The 14,985-nt window shown below is 33.7% G+C and overlaps 2 protein-coding genes across 2 annotated transcripts in view; both read left to right on the top strand.

Annotated features, from left to right (window-relative positions):
* The window catches only part of LOC144368993 (uncharacterized), a 388,140-nt gene that overhangs the window by 58,589 nt on the left and 314,566 nt on the right, over window positions 1-14,985 (top strand). The window lies entirely within an intron of this gene.
* Window positions 1-14,985, top strand: part of LOC144369490 (rotatin-like) — a 79,544-nt gene that overhangs the window by 26,328 nt on the left and 38,231 nt on the right. The window contains 4 exon segments of the mRNA XM_078029776.1: window positions 95-281; window positions 1,593-1,684; window positions 9,308-9,401; window positions 14,346-14,522. Of these exon segments, the coding sequence (XP_077885902.1) occupies window positions 95-281; window positions 1,593-1,684; window positions 9,308-9,401; window positions 14,346-14,522 (550 nt within the window).

The raw sequence follows: 14,985 nt of genomic DNA, 5'->3' as shown, positions 1-14,985 counted from the left end.
ACCCATTTGTTTCAAGCAGAGACAGTAGGTCTTTTTGAAGAAACTGTGCGAAAAGTTAGTGTCTTTCTCTTCTTTTCTCCCTCTCTTCCTACAGGGCCCTTGTGTTCATGATGAGGACTCTGGCCTGTCACTCATAGGAAAACCTGCCCTTCAGGCCCTTTTATATCACTGCCATTTTTATGAACATTTGAATCAGATGGTGAAAAACTCTTACCTAGGACTGTATAGGTTTGATTTGAACTTTTCTGCTTTTGTAATTTCAGAAGGCAGAGATTCAAATGGTAAGTAGAATATCTTTATGTTTTACTTTTACAAAATGTAACTTTTTAAAAAGATGTTCAAACCACGTGTGTTTGTTAAAAATCACTTGGAAAAATAATAAAAACTACATGGAAGATATTTAATTTAAATGGAAGATAACCTTATATTCTATATATTCCCTTATATTATACATTATCATCTCCAGTCCTAATACCCAGAGGATACCCTTGTAATGTTGGAATACATTTTTTCCAGTCTTCTTTCTCTGTGTAGCTTCTGTCTGTTTTATATAATCATGTTCAGGTTTTTTGTGCATTTTTGTATTCCCTTCTTTCACTAAACATTGCTTAAGAATTTTTCTGTTATGAATTCTTCATGGAAGCCATTTTTGATACCTCACTGTTTCACAAGTTTGTTTCATGCTTTTCAGTGAAATTTTATAGTTTTTTTCTCTATTCATATTTCTTTTTTGGAACAGTCATTCCTTGGCAGATTATGATCCTTTTACCCTTCTTGTGAATGACATCTTTTCCTACTAAACTTTTAAATTTGTTTTTCTAATGGTTTGAAAAATCTGTTTATTTTTGGTATATTACTCATTTATCAAAATATATTGCTGAAATATTTTTGGTTCTTTATGTAGATGCTCTTGGATTTTCTAATAGGTATTAGAATATACAAATAATTGTATCTCATAAAAACAAATAGTTTAATAAAATTGCCTTGTATTTTTAAGTTATACTTTCAGAGAAGGTTAAAGCATAGTACAAAATTTCCCCAAAGTTAACATTAGTATTTACTTCCTACTTCATGTGTATTTGTGAATATAAGTAATATTTGTTTACATGCATGTATATAAGTGTTTTTTTTCTGCACCATTTAAAAGTAGGTTGCAGACATGAAGTTTTTTTATTCCCAAATACTTAATTGTGAATTTATAGTTCAGTTTCCTGTTCACTTCCTAGAGGAATCTAGAAGAAAATAGATATTTGATAAAGTTTTTGAACATTCTGAATAAATGTTCCTATTAGGAAAGTGACTTGTTTAGATTTTTCCAGATCTTTGTTACTCAGATCATGGCTCTTGAACCAAGTGTCTTGTAACCTGTGAACTGTTAGAAATGCACATGCGTAGCCTCCATGCTGGCTTAGGGTGTTAGACTTTCTGGGACTAGGATTCAGGAAACTGCTTTAACAAGCTCATGATGATTCTTGCACATTAAAAGCCTTTCTCTGTAGACCTTGGTTGGTTTCCAGAGATGAGTAATTTTCCTATTAATTTTTGCAGTACCTAGGAGAGTGTCCATGTTAACAACTTTCTTGTTGTCACAGGTTTGGATGACTCATTTAAGTTTTGGAGGGCTCCATCAAGAATGTCCAGTCAAGATCATGATCCAAGTTCTCTCTCCACCACAGAAACAATGGTACTTGCAAAGAGTGTATGAGTACTTACTTAGTTTTAATCTCTGAAAAATAATGATGAGATAAGAACAGATATAGACTATAAGGTTATGAATATAGTAGATATGAGTTTTTATGAAGTGTTCTCTGTGCAGAATTCTGCCTTTTTTTTTAACTTAGATTATTGCATTTAACCTATCACCAGTCATACATGGTAGATTCTTTTGTGCTTTCTATATAAGCAGGTCACTCAGAAGTTAAGTAACTCTGTGATAAATTGTGCCAAAAGTAGCAGAGTTAGAACTTCAAATTAGGTTTGCTTGCTTCTAATTATAGTTGCACTAATATCCTTTTAGTTGAGAGTTTTTTATTCCTCTTTTCTACCTTTTTCATAGAATCAATAGCATAAAAACTGAAAATATTTAGCTTAATAATAGAAGAAAAAAGCCTCTATGTGATTAAAAATAATTATCCTGAAACCTCACTTAAAGGCAAAGCATCATGATAAAGTTTACCCATTCAAATAATTTCAGTGTGGTATGAATGATTTAAAATAAATTCCTAAAACTCGAATCACATAGAAACTTCTCTAGATTATCTGAACTACCTGAAATGTATGTAAGCTAGCTTACCACCTGTCTGCCCTCAGCTTTCATTCATGCTTGAGTTGCTCTGTGCCTAATGATTCACACTAGCTTTCTCTTTGTTACAGGGGTACATAATCATTCTTCTCAATGGAAAAACATGTTTAATTTTAAAGTGTTTTGGAGATTAGATAGTGACTGTGTTACAGAATTTATTAGGAAGGCAAAGGTTTTGAACCTTTTCAGGAGTAAAAACTTTTATGAAAATAATAAATAATTATATAGACATTAATAAAATTTGCCTTCTACAATCTCCCAAACATGGATACTTTTTGCTACAATTTTAAGAATTTTTTTTTCTTTTTTTCCTAGGAAAAGAGTTTGCTTAGTTCTATATTGGGTTTGTATATAGAAAAGTGGGATAATTACCCTCCTTCCACTAGAGGTCATGCTTCCCTTTCCAGATCAGGCTAGTGTATAGCTTTGTTTCAGCAGGAGAAACAGGATGGTGAAATGCCACAGTGAGTTCTGTTAATTGGTTATTTAGTTCACAGAAGGGCAGCATCAATTTATACTTAAAAGTAAATCATCTCAGATTGTTCTGCTAAAAGGACTATAGAGTAAATTTAGAAATATTGTACATTCTTCAGTTCTTTCCTTATTGTGGGTACTGAGTAAATAGTAATTTCTCTAATTAACTTTGAATTATCATGGCTAATCTGTAGACACCATTCAAGCCGTATTTTTTCCCATCTATACAAGAAGACCTAAGAACGAAAAGCAAAATCAAATCAAACTTTTACATTTCTCTATTTTATATCAATATATACATTTTACATGTTAGAATGCTATATTTTCTGAGAATAATTTTGGAACTGTTTATTAAAAATCATTATTAAAACAGAAGTACCGGGCTGGGGATGTGGCTCAAGCGGTAGCACGCTTGCCTGGCGTGTGCAGGGCGCTTGGTTTGATCCTCAACACCACATAAAAATAAAATGAAGATATTGTGTCCACTTAAAACTAAAAAATAAATATTAATAAAAGAAATAAAAAAATAAAACAGAAGTACCTTTGTGCTAGTCAACTTTCTGTTAGTCCACAAAATACCTTAGACAATCCATTTAAAGTGAGGAAAGGTTTATTTTGGCCCATGGTTTCCTGGGGTTTCAGCCTCTTGCTCTGTTGCTCTGAGCCTGTGTTGGCATAGTATATTCTGACAGGAGCATGAGGTGGAGGAGGCCCCGTTACCTCATGGCAGCCAGCAAGGAAAGAGAATAGGAAGAAGGGGCTGAGGTCCCAGGATCTGCTTCAAGGGCAGGCTCACCAGATATCTAACTTCCCCCCTGGGCCACCGCTTGAGGCTTCCAGCCCCTACCCCCCAGTAACACTGTATCCTGAGCACCAGGCCTTCAACACATGGGCCTTTTGGGCACAAAGTTCACAGTACAACAACGTCTATTCATGTAAAGGTTTTTAACTTCTTTGTGTGTGTGTATGTGTGTGGGGGTTACATAGACTTTGAAAAATTTATACCATTGAAATATTTTAATTTTTAAAAAATTTTAATATATAGTTCTATGTAGCATATAAATTTTTTTTCCATGAGAGACTGATATTTTGTTAGAATTTTTTAGTCAACTCTTTTCCATTTTTTTTTTTTTAATTTGTAGACAGAGACTTTGGAATTGGTGGATTTTTTTCATAAAAATAGTCTTGTTACCCTAATTCTACTATTTGTCATGTTTTCCTTATCATGCCTCATATGAAGTATGTTATTGTCCCAAAAGGAGAACAATCTGGAGAGTTTATTATATCAGAGCAATTATATTTGGGCCAAATAATATTTTCTCTAGTATAAGAGAAGGTCGAACTTTCAAATTGAGGTATAAATTGAATGAGTGTAAATCTTACCAATTTGCTTATCTGGTTATTTATATCTTTATTTTCTTTATCTCCTAGACTACAAAAAAAATTTTTTTTTTTTGGTTGGTTGGGTTTTCCATTTTCTCTTTCTAAGGAAAGCACAGTCTTTTTTGATGTGGGTTGTATTATACACTGTGCTCTTACTGGGTCATTATCCACTCTTTGCTGTTAATGCCACACTAGGGGTTTTAATAGTGTTTTCTAATGAATATTAGTTCATTTGGTTGGCACGCTTTGTGATCACTGGGACCTGTATGTTTTATTAACTGCAGATAGAGTAAGCTGGGTATCATCGTTACCTTCAGCGTGTTGTCCTTGTAAGTGCTTCCTCAGAAGTGGCCCCCCTCCAACTCAGGCATTTGATATTGTTTTTTTTCCCCAAATCACATTTCTGTTCTCAAAGTACCCAAAATGGCTGTGTGTGTTTATGTCTAGTACCATACCAGTAGGTAGCAAAAGCTTGATGGCCAAAATTTGGTCATTTCTGTTGCTTTTGAGCTAAGCAATGTGTGCATTTTTAAAAATCTGTTGTATATCTTTGTGAAATATGTGGAGAACGAGTCTAAAGAATTGTTACCCTAATTCTACTACTGATTTTAGTTTATTTCATTTAAAGAGAATTTAACTCATTAATCTTTTTTGTCTAACTAAAAGTTAGTCTTACTCTTCTATTTTATAAAAGAGGAAATATTTGGCTTTAGCTGTTGGTCACAGGTGTATGCTACTCCAAAGCCAGATGTGTGGGATGCCATAGTAGATATTGGTGTGTGATGCCATAATAGATATTGGAATCAAGGTGCAGTGCAGTTACCCTGGACGGATGATGAAATAGAAAGTGATTTTACCTAGTAAGTAGCAACTGAAATGGTCTCTAAAGGACTAACCTCTTCTCCCTCTTAAATGTATGCATATATTTGTAAGAGGCTGAAAAATGCAAAGATATCTTAGGATTGAACCCACTTAGTTAAACATCTACTTGAGAGCATAAAGGGTAATTAGAAAATAACTGGATACTAACTCTTTTATATTGAAAGTATTAGACTTTCAGAATATGCATGGGATTCTTTGGTGTAGAGTATGTGGGTGGGTAAGTCTGAAGATTGATTACCAGAGTAACCATATAGCAGTTAGTCAAGAAAGTTGAGTCAACTTTGGATTTGAAGATATAATAGCAATTAAGGTAAAGATATAGGGGCTGGGATTGCAGCTCAGTGGTAGAGTGCTTGCCTCACATGTGTGAGGCACTGGGTTCGATCCTCAAAACCACAAAAAGTAAAACAAAGGTATTGTGTCCATCTACAACTAAAAAAAAAAAGAAAGGTGTTTCAGTAAAATGAAATGGCATGAAACATTACAATTTAAATTAGAAAAGTAATGTATTGACATTTGTTTAGGAGTTAGTTAAAAAATGTTTCATAGAATGAAGAAGAATAGACCAAGAACAATTTAAGCAGGGATGGATCCAAGAGGCATTTTGAAGAAAAGTAGTTTTGACATAGGCATCAGTGATTTGGCGTGTGTGTATCTCCAATAAAGTGACCAGAGGAAAACTTGAGAAGGCAGTGTGTCCCACAGTGGAGATAGTGGAGAGGAATAAAAGGAATAGTATGCTTTGTTAAATAAATTTCAACTCCCCATGGATTACCAGGGACTAAAACTCTTGTTTTCTAGTTCCTGAGTATGTTAATGTAGATCACTGGGGTACAGTACAATGAAAAAGAACAAGCTTTTTTTTTTGTTTTTTTTTTTTGTTTTTTTTGGTATAAAAATTTAATATTAAGTCTATTAATGAAACTTAAATATTGATGGCTACTGATACATATACATTATTTTTTCCTAATGAAATAATATTTAGAATATAACGTTAGAATGACTATAATAGGTAAAAATAGAATATTCATCCTGTTCTATTTCCATAACATTATTTTATAAAAAATTACTCTTAAACAATGTTATTCGAGCAAATGAGATTTATGTTTCTCTCTCTTTTTTTATAATGATTTAAAACAGACTAAAGTATTTTGAACAAAATTTCAGTGATTTTATTGAGCAGGTAACTACAACTGAGTAAAATACATTTGGATCTTTTTTTATATTTGTGCTAAAATTATATTTTGGTAACGGCTTGATCATTTTATATAATAGTAAACTTCTATGTATAGAAAGAGTCAACTTTCTCACATTTTAGAGCTCAGATTACTATAATTTCTAGTTTGCCATGGGCTATTTTACCTGTATTAAATGCTGTGAGTGGATTAAATTGTTAGATCCACACCATTTGTTGGTGGAACCCTTTTTACACATGAAGAAATAGCTTCAGAGAATTTAAGTATTTGACCACAAGGCTTAAAAGAGAAGGGAATGAGATAAGCACTGGAAAATTTGCTCCCCCTCTAAAGGCAGCACAGTACAGGGGCTGTGGCTGCTGTGGTATCCAGGTCTGCAGTAAGTGGTCTTCTAGTTGACATCAGGAAGCTCATATCATTCCCTGCTATTTCTTTCAATTGTGCTTTTCTGAGCTTTCTTTTTTTTTTTTTAATAGACTATACACAGTCCATTGAAGGATGAATCTATTTCAGTTGAGCTGATTTAAATTTCTTGTTACAAATTAGAATTGATGATTACAAATTGGAAAGCAGGAGGAAGGAAGTCTTTGTGCTCTTAAAATCTGTTCATAAAATGGGCCATAGATTCGTATAGAAACTTTAAGTTCTACTCTTTTGCTATGTTTTTAAAAAATGCTTCTAGTAGATTTTTTAGTCATCTTATATCTGAAAGTTTATACTCCTCCATCAGCATCTCCCTATTTTCGCAGCCCTAGCTCCTGGCAACCATATTTTGATTAATTTGAAGCAGTTTTAGGACAGTGGCTTTAAGTACCATCAGTGTTATCTCTTCTGACTAGCTCTTACTGCTTTCTTTGACATCAGTAAGGAAATAAAGCTACAAGTGTATAGACTTCAAAGAAAACTGCTTTACTTATCAAGGGCATATAAATTGAAAACCTTAGGCTATGTCCTATGACAGATGGACAAAGTTGTAATTTTACACTGAAACCATTTTAGTGAGTCTAGAAAGTGATGGTTACAAAAATTAGATAGACTGATTGGGACAAGAGGACAACCCTAAGCCCCCCACTTGGGGCTTCCTACTTAAAATGGGTTAGAGAGCAGAGAGAATGAGAATTCTCTTTATGAAGAAGGAAGGGGAGTTTACAAACCTCGGTGTGCTCCAGCCCAAGTACTTTCTTGTCATACATATGATGCTGAACTGAGGATCCAAACTGATGATCTGAGCTGGGCAAATCCCTTAACTTCGTAGTCCTCATCTCTAAGGAAGGATGAAACTGCACCTTCAGTAGTTAATGTGTGACTACCAAGGCTCCAAGTGAAAGTAACAGATTTGCATACCAAGTGTATTATCAAATATAATCAAATTAATATTGGTAATTATTTCCAAACAAGCATGAAATTGAGCATAGCAATTCAGCTTAAGACTTTTTTGTTTTTACTTATTAAAGTAGTAATATGGTAATACAAATTTCAAAAAGGATAATAGAAATATAGATAACCCCAAATCAACTAATAATGTATTACCATATAAAGAAGTCCTTGTGTGTTTCTCACGACATGGAGTAAGTTATAATATTGGTACTTTTTGAGAGCATCATTTCTAAATTGTTGTCTTTTTTCCGGGCTTTATTGAGGAAATTTATGACGTTTATTAATGCCTCACCTTTGATCACAAGTGACTCCTTTGTGTTCTTCATATGAGCCAGATATTTAGTGAGCTCTTATAAACTTTGCCTTCTTACCCGGAATGCTAAAACTACAAACCAGTTCCCTGCCTCTGTTTGTATCAGTAATGATAAGGGCTTCTTGAGTTGGCTCTTGAAAGAATGTTCAGTGGAATGATAAAAGGGTTCCACCATCATTTGCCCCCTTACCTTTCTCACATAGCCAAAGGAGTTTGTGGTAGGAGCCAGATAGATTAACCCACTCCTGCATAGTCTATGATATCAGTATTTGTGTTTGTTTTCTTCCCAGAACTGAAAACTTATCTTAATGTCTGTTAACAGGAACATTTTTTACACACCTCTCATTCCAACCTGAGCAAATACATTTTTTTAAATGAACAAAATTTTTTCCCTATTATTTGAATCTAATATAAAATACGAGACTTAATGCCTGTTTATGAGTGATTTATTTAGACTGAACTAAGTAGCCTTAGGTTTTGCTTTCATTGATCATAGTAACCCTAAGGTATAACACTTTAAGTGTTAGGTCTATACACAATCAATATATGAAGGTTACACACCACATAGTACCTCAGTCTGCACTAGCATTGATTTATAAGTTCTGTTGATACCAGTTGCCCTGTGCTTGCACTATCCCAGAGACTTCCTTGGTGTGAGCACCTCACGCCCTCTTCCAGAGAAGAAATCAATGGTAAGAAAGACAGAGTTATCTGACCTTGCTGGATATGATGTTTTTATGTAGGAGGTGCCAAACACATCAACCTGGGTGCTTTTAGTTGTAGGAGGCTACACAGTCTGCTCATCTCTAAGCCTTTGGGGTGAAACTGTATTTGCTTTCCATAGCATTTGTTGTTTAAAATTTTAAAACATGCTGTATTCTGAAGCACAGTATCAAAATGTTGAATTCTTAATTCTTTTTCTGGTATGAGACAAGGTAAAGAAAAATCTTTTAATACTTCTGCTAATTTTTATATGCATTATTAAAGTAGTATGCTATTCAAAACATTAAAAAACACTTATTATAAATCCAGAAGTGCTAAATATCTCAAGAATCTAAAGAATTTTAGGTAAAATAGTTTATTTTAGCCTTAGCCTTTCAACATTTGGACAATGAGGAAATAGACTTAGGAAACTTAGCTTTATATCAAAACTGCTTCTTTGAGTTACTGATTTATGTCAACTATAACAGTTCTTATAAGTAGTTGAAAAAGCTGTTAAAAAACCTGCTATATCTGTCAAGATATGGAACATTCTCTAGTTGAGCCAACTGTTATGATTTTGTTCCAAACCTTCCTGCCTAAGGTTGTCTTGTGTTCATGCTGCATGTGTTTCCTTTTCTAAGCTATGTTAGTAAGATATTCTTCCTTCCTCACCCATAGGTGGCAGCCTCAGTGGGCAGTGCTGAAATCCAGCCACTTGTGCAGTCAATGGTGCTACTGCCTGAAGCCTCACGTGACCAGCCGATGGCTCAAGGTATCCTTCTAGAAAGACATTCTGCTTTCAAAAAGAAAACTGATAAGTTGATCTAGGCATATATTTTTAAAGAACAAAATGTTAATGGAATAAGCCACAGAATATGATGGAATAAATATTTCAGAAATTAATAAAACTAGAGTTACTAGTGCTCTTAACTAGTAAGTAAGAGTTTGGCTATCATATAAATAATCTGATTGTAATAAGGCTCCTTATTGGTTAATTATAGATATTTAGTATTTGAGTTCAGAAACCAGTGAATTTTAGTTAATTCTTTTTTTTTTTTTTTTTTTTTTAGCTACCTTTTTTTGGGGAAAACACTTTACCATAGTTGTCTACTTGAAAGTAAAGAGATTCTAATCATAAATATTTTCTAAGGCAGTGCTTCTATTTGAAACAAAGAAAATCTGTTAGAAATACATGATGAACAACCTGGGATTTACTTTATTCATGGCAGTATATTAATTTTATTACTTTCAATTCTGTTTTGCTTTAAATTTTATTTTGAAGACTACAGTGCAGCTTTTGTTAATTTTCTAGAAGTATATTAACTTTATTCAGTAAGTTTATATTCCTGACCTAAAAGGAATATGGATTCTAAAATGAGAATAAGTTTAAACCCTGAAGTATAGGATATATACAGAAAATCCTTTTAGAAATACTTGCTTAATTAAAACTTTGCGTATTCATTTCAGTGTTTGTTCCAGTAATTTCCTAGTATGTCATTTTTATTTTTAGTAATTCATGTTAACAGAATATGAAAGTGTTTAATTTAGAAAATGTTCATTTGATTTTCTGTATAATTTGATTTTTTGGAAATCTTTAGAGAATTAATAATAAGGCTAATTTGAACAGCAAAAGAGTTTAGTAAAATAGCATGACATAAAATGAAAATAAAATTTAATAAATTTAATATATGCACATAAACAATTAGAAAGGGTAATGTTATGGAAAACCACAGTTAACAATAGCAAAAAGAAGATAAAATAATAGGAATAAACTTAATGAGAAATATGGAAAACAAACAGAAAAGTAAATGTAAGCAAATGGAAAGACTTTCTTTATTTTCAGGTGGGATGATCCAACATCAGAAAGATATCAGTTCTTCCTAAATTAATCTCTGTGTTTAATATTGTCCTAATAAAAATATCAACAGACTTTTTTAGGGTGAACAAAATTTTATTCATGTGGAAAAATGAGGGTTCAAAAGTAGCAAGGAAAATATTCAAAAAGAGAAATACCTCTTCTGAACATTAAATCAGACTAAGAAGTATACTTAAATCAGTATTTATGTTACTGCCACATGAAAAATAAATAGAATTGAAAATATATCCTAGATGGTTCAATTTTCATCCTAAATCTATGGGTGGCACATGGATCTCTTGACAGAGAGGCGGGAAGCTGAGTAGCTAGTTGCAATGAGACAGAAAAGGTCTATGTATTTAGGTCAACATGAAAAACACCTGGGTCCTCAAATGAAAATCATGGGCATACCAGAAGTAAACATACAAGATTCCTCATAAACTCAGCATAGGGAAAGATTATCCAATTATGCCTCAAAATTCAGATAGAATGAGAAAAGACGGACAAATTTTACTGTAATTAAAAATAAGTTTTGCAGGGCAGGAAATGCCAAAATCAAAGTCAAAAGATAAATCAGCAAAACTATTTGCAACATTACTCATAGATGGAGATATTTGAACATGTAACATAAAGCGTTCTTAACATTTGAGGAGGAAACGAACCCTAAGCCTCCTGTGAAAGCAAGTAGAAGACGTGAGGAGGAAATTCACAAAACACATAAAAATAACTTAACCTTGGTTAATACTAATTTATACCCCACTGAGATCCAACAATTATGAAGCATTCGCAGTGGATTCTGTTGGCAAGACTGTGGAAAATGGGCACTCTTATACTTTGATGGAGGAGATGCACTGGGCATAAAATTTCTGGAAGCAAATGTGGTAGTATCTAATAACTGTGCATGTGGATTTACATTATGTAAATTATAGGTAGGAATTTCCTTTGGCTCCTCACCAACAATGAAAGTACAAAATGCATGTCGTTATTTCATGCAGTGCTGTGTGGAAGGAAAAATAATGGAAACAACCTGAATTCCCATCATTGGGAGAGTGGCTTTTAAATAAACATCTACCCAATGAAGAACTAACTATACAGCTATTAAGAAGAACAAGGATTATGTCTTCAAAATAATATGTAGTGATTTTTCAAGAAATATTAAGTCAAGAAGGCACACTGCAAAAGAGTGTAATAATTTTCTATTGTTTGTGTAAGAGAAAAAATTTTAAAAATTCATTTATCTCCTCATTTATGCAAAAAGATATAAATATAGAATTAACAGGAAACAAAGGAGCTTAGTTATGAGGGTGGATGGCAGTTAGGCAGGAAATGCCAGCGTATGGGAACAGGGCTGAAGAGCTAGAAGTGGAGATAGTGGCTTTTCTCTGCATATGCCTTCTTGTGTAGCTTGACTTTCATAACAGTGAATATTTTATTTGATGTGAAGAAAAATAAAATAAAAAATGGGGAAATAACATGGAACTCAAATTAATCTAGCTACATTTCACATGAATAACAATTGAAGTGAGTCAGAAACTAACCCAAGTTAACTCCTTTTTTTTTTTTTTTTTTTTTTGTATTGGAGATTGAACTCAGGAGCATGTGGCCACTGAGCCTCATCCCCAGCGCTATTTTGTATTTTATTTAGAGACAGGGTCTCCCTGAGTTTCTTAGTGCCTTGTCATTGCTGAGGCTGGCTATGAACTCAAGGTCCTCCTGTCTCAGCCTCCTAAACTGCTGGGATTACAAGCATGCATCACTGCATCTGGCCAAAGTTAACTCTTGAGCATATTTAAGGCTCTTGTCCTAAGACTAACACTGAAGAGAACTGTAAGCAAGCATTGGGTTCTTTTTACTAGTTTTACTTTTTGCAGTAGTATCAGTTAACAGTTCTGAAACTACTTAATATGTGTCTAATGCTGGGTAGATAGGTAAATGTACTGTGAATGATGAAAGCCAGGTTTCTTCCTTTCATATAAATGAATTATAGTATGGGAGGGGGAAAGATATCCAATAGACCATACAGGGTTAGGTTAGATTTGGAGATTTCTGCATGAATTAGTGTTTTTAATTAAGAGGTAAAGAGGCGTGTGTACTTGTGTATGTGCATGAATGCATTCATCTTACACACACACAGGCACATGTTTCCAACTCAGAAACAGTCACACACTAGAGCAGTATATGTACTTCAGGACCCAGATCTTTTTTTTGAATTCCATTTTCCCCTTCAAGGAATAAAGGCTTTTTGTGCTGGGAAAGAGCAATATGAACTTGGAGCATCTTACTGTGCTAGAAAATAAGATTCTCTAATGTTAATTTGGTAAATGGTAAAAGGATTTGGGAATGATATTGAAGGGGCCAATTCCTGGGATAATTTGAATAGCAAAATAAATAACGTTAGGAAATTATAATACAGAATTTAGAATCCTTGAGTCATACTGACATGGATGAATGAGGGGAAGGGAATGTTCCTCCAGAGAGTACAAAGTAAACTAAAATTGTTAAAAAAACAAACAAACAAACTATGATAGAATTAGAAAAATCATTGTTTGACAATTGCTTTTGCAAAAAGGGAAACATAATTTTACAAAGAAGAAGTTTAGTAGACACTCCCTTAATCAAATGGTTAAAATTAAGGCCTCCAATAATGGGAGAAAATGAATTGTATTTCCTCTGATAAGTTCACTGAAAGTCTGTATTGTGAGGAAGCCATAGGCATTCTGCACAAAACTGACTTGCATTCTTCACAAAGTGTCAGGGTCATGTAAGACTAAGCAAGATCGAAGGACTCTTCCAGTTTGGAAAGAAGATACCTAACAACTAAATTCAAAATAGTGTCCCAAATTAGATCCAAAGAGGAAAAATATTTTTTATACAAATCTATAAAATGTATCAAACATTTGTGAAACAATTGCTAAAGTGGTTAGATAGGCCAGTGCATCAGGTTAATTTCCTGGCTTTAAGACAATGTCCTTGTTTTTAGGAAGAAAGTTAATTTAGGATTAAAGAAGCATTATATTAGCAGTTCATAAAATGAGAGGTGGGTTGACAGGTACATAAATAAAATATGGCAAAATAATGTAACGATTATAGGTTTTGGAGAATTCCTTGTACTTATGTTTTTCTGTAAGTCTGAATTTATTCAAGGTATAATGTTTTTTTTTTTTTTAAAAAAGAAATAAGCAGTGAAGGTAATCATGAAAAGTGTTGAAGCAGATTAGCCTGCTAGGAAAGATCCACAATCCCAATATCTTCAAATCTAAAACCTGCAATCCCTCAAACCTGTTTTCTCAGTTTCTTCAGCTGTTAACTCAATTAATAGCTAAATTTGTCCACACCTAAATACATTTGGCTTTAAATGACCAGTGCTGATTGGAGGTTCTATTTACTCCTTTATTTACCCTGTTGTAAATGCACATCTGCTCTACTGTAGGAATATTTATATGGGATGTTATCTGAGATCCCATTGGAGGTGTTAATGTATACTACCTGTGCCTTACTGCTTCTGTAAAATCCAAAAGTATTTTTCAGAAAAAGGATTGAGGACCGTCTGTTGGTTCCGCAGTGTCTGAACATTTGGGGCACAGGGTCATGTTCTGTTGTTCCTGCCTTGGCTGTTCAGTGTTCTTAGAGAGCATCCACGTACACCTACGTACATATATGCACACACATGGAAGTAGGGAATGCAAGGAGCAGCCTGATTCCCCAGCCAAAGGGTTAAGATGAGTCCCAACAACTAGGAGAATTAGCCAACCATTGGTTTAATAATTTTTAGTATTTTTCCTTTGATTATAAGAACTTGGGAATATTATGTATAACCACAGATAAATTAAGTAGTAATTTTGTGTTTATTTTCAATAATAGGTGAACACGAACCTACATCATCACGGCCTCCTCCTCATTCGCCCCTGTCTGCTCCACTACCCCAACAGTGTGTTTTTGTTACTGCGTCTCTTCTTTCAGCCATCTGCAGCCTCTTGGACAACCTCTTGGTGATTGCTCCAAGAGACACTGTGAATGCTTTTGGGAAAGCTCATCTCAGAGCTTCTCTGTGGGTAAGAGATGAATGCTGTGAATTGACGTAGCGTATGCCTGAAATGATGTGAGACTTTGCGTGTGCTGGCAGCTCCTTCAACTCCGAGGTTTTGTATTTGCCACAATTGTCTCAACAGTGTTTTTTTTTTGTTTGTTTGTTTGTTTTTTTTTTTTAAGATCTATTAAAGCTTGTTAATTTCTAAGGCCAAAAGAAAAAAAAAGTTTTTAATTCAGTTTTCTCAACCTTATTTGTCTTTTAGCACATTCAAGGAATATGGTATAATTCCCTTGTTGATTATTAATTGTATGTGAAGGAGTTTGAGGATCTATTTCCTTAATAATCATATCAGAATAATATCCCTGAGTTGAAAAGCTATTGTTTAACTTCATTTGGAGTTATGTTGCTATGGGAAACTAAACTTTTTAGCAGACAATATTTCATTATTAACCAACTATAAATGTTTAGGGG

Source organism: Ictidomys tridecemlineatus, chromosome 12, assembly GCF_052094955.1.
Source record: "Ictidomys tridecemlineatus isolate mIctTri1 chromosome 12, mIctTri1.hap1, whole genome shotgun sequence".
Taxonomy (NCBI): Eukaryota; Metazoa; Chordata; class Mammalia; order Rodentia; family Sciuridae; genus Ictidomys; species Ictidomys tridecemlineatus.
Note: the sequence above shows the minus strand (reverse complement) of the source record. Positions and strands in the feature narration are given on the sequence as shown.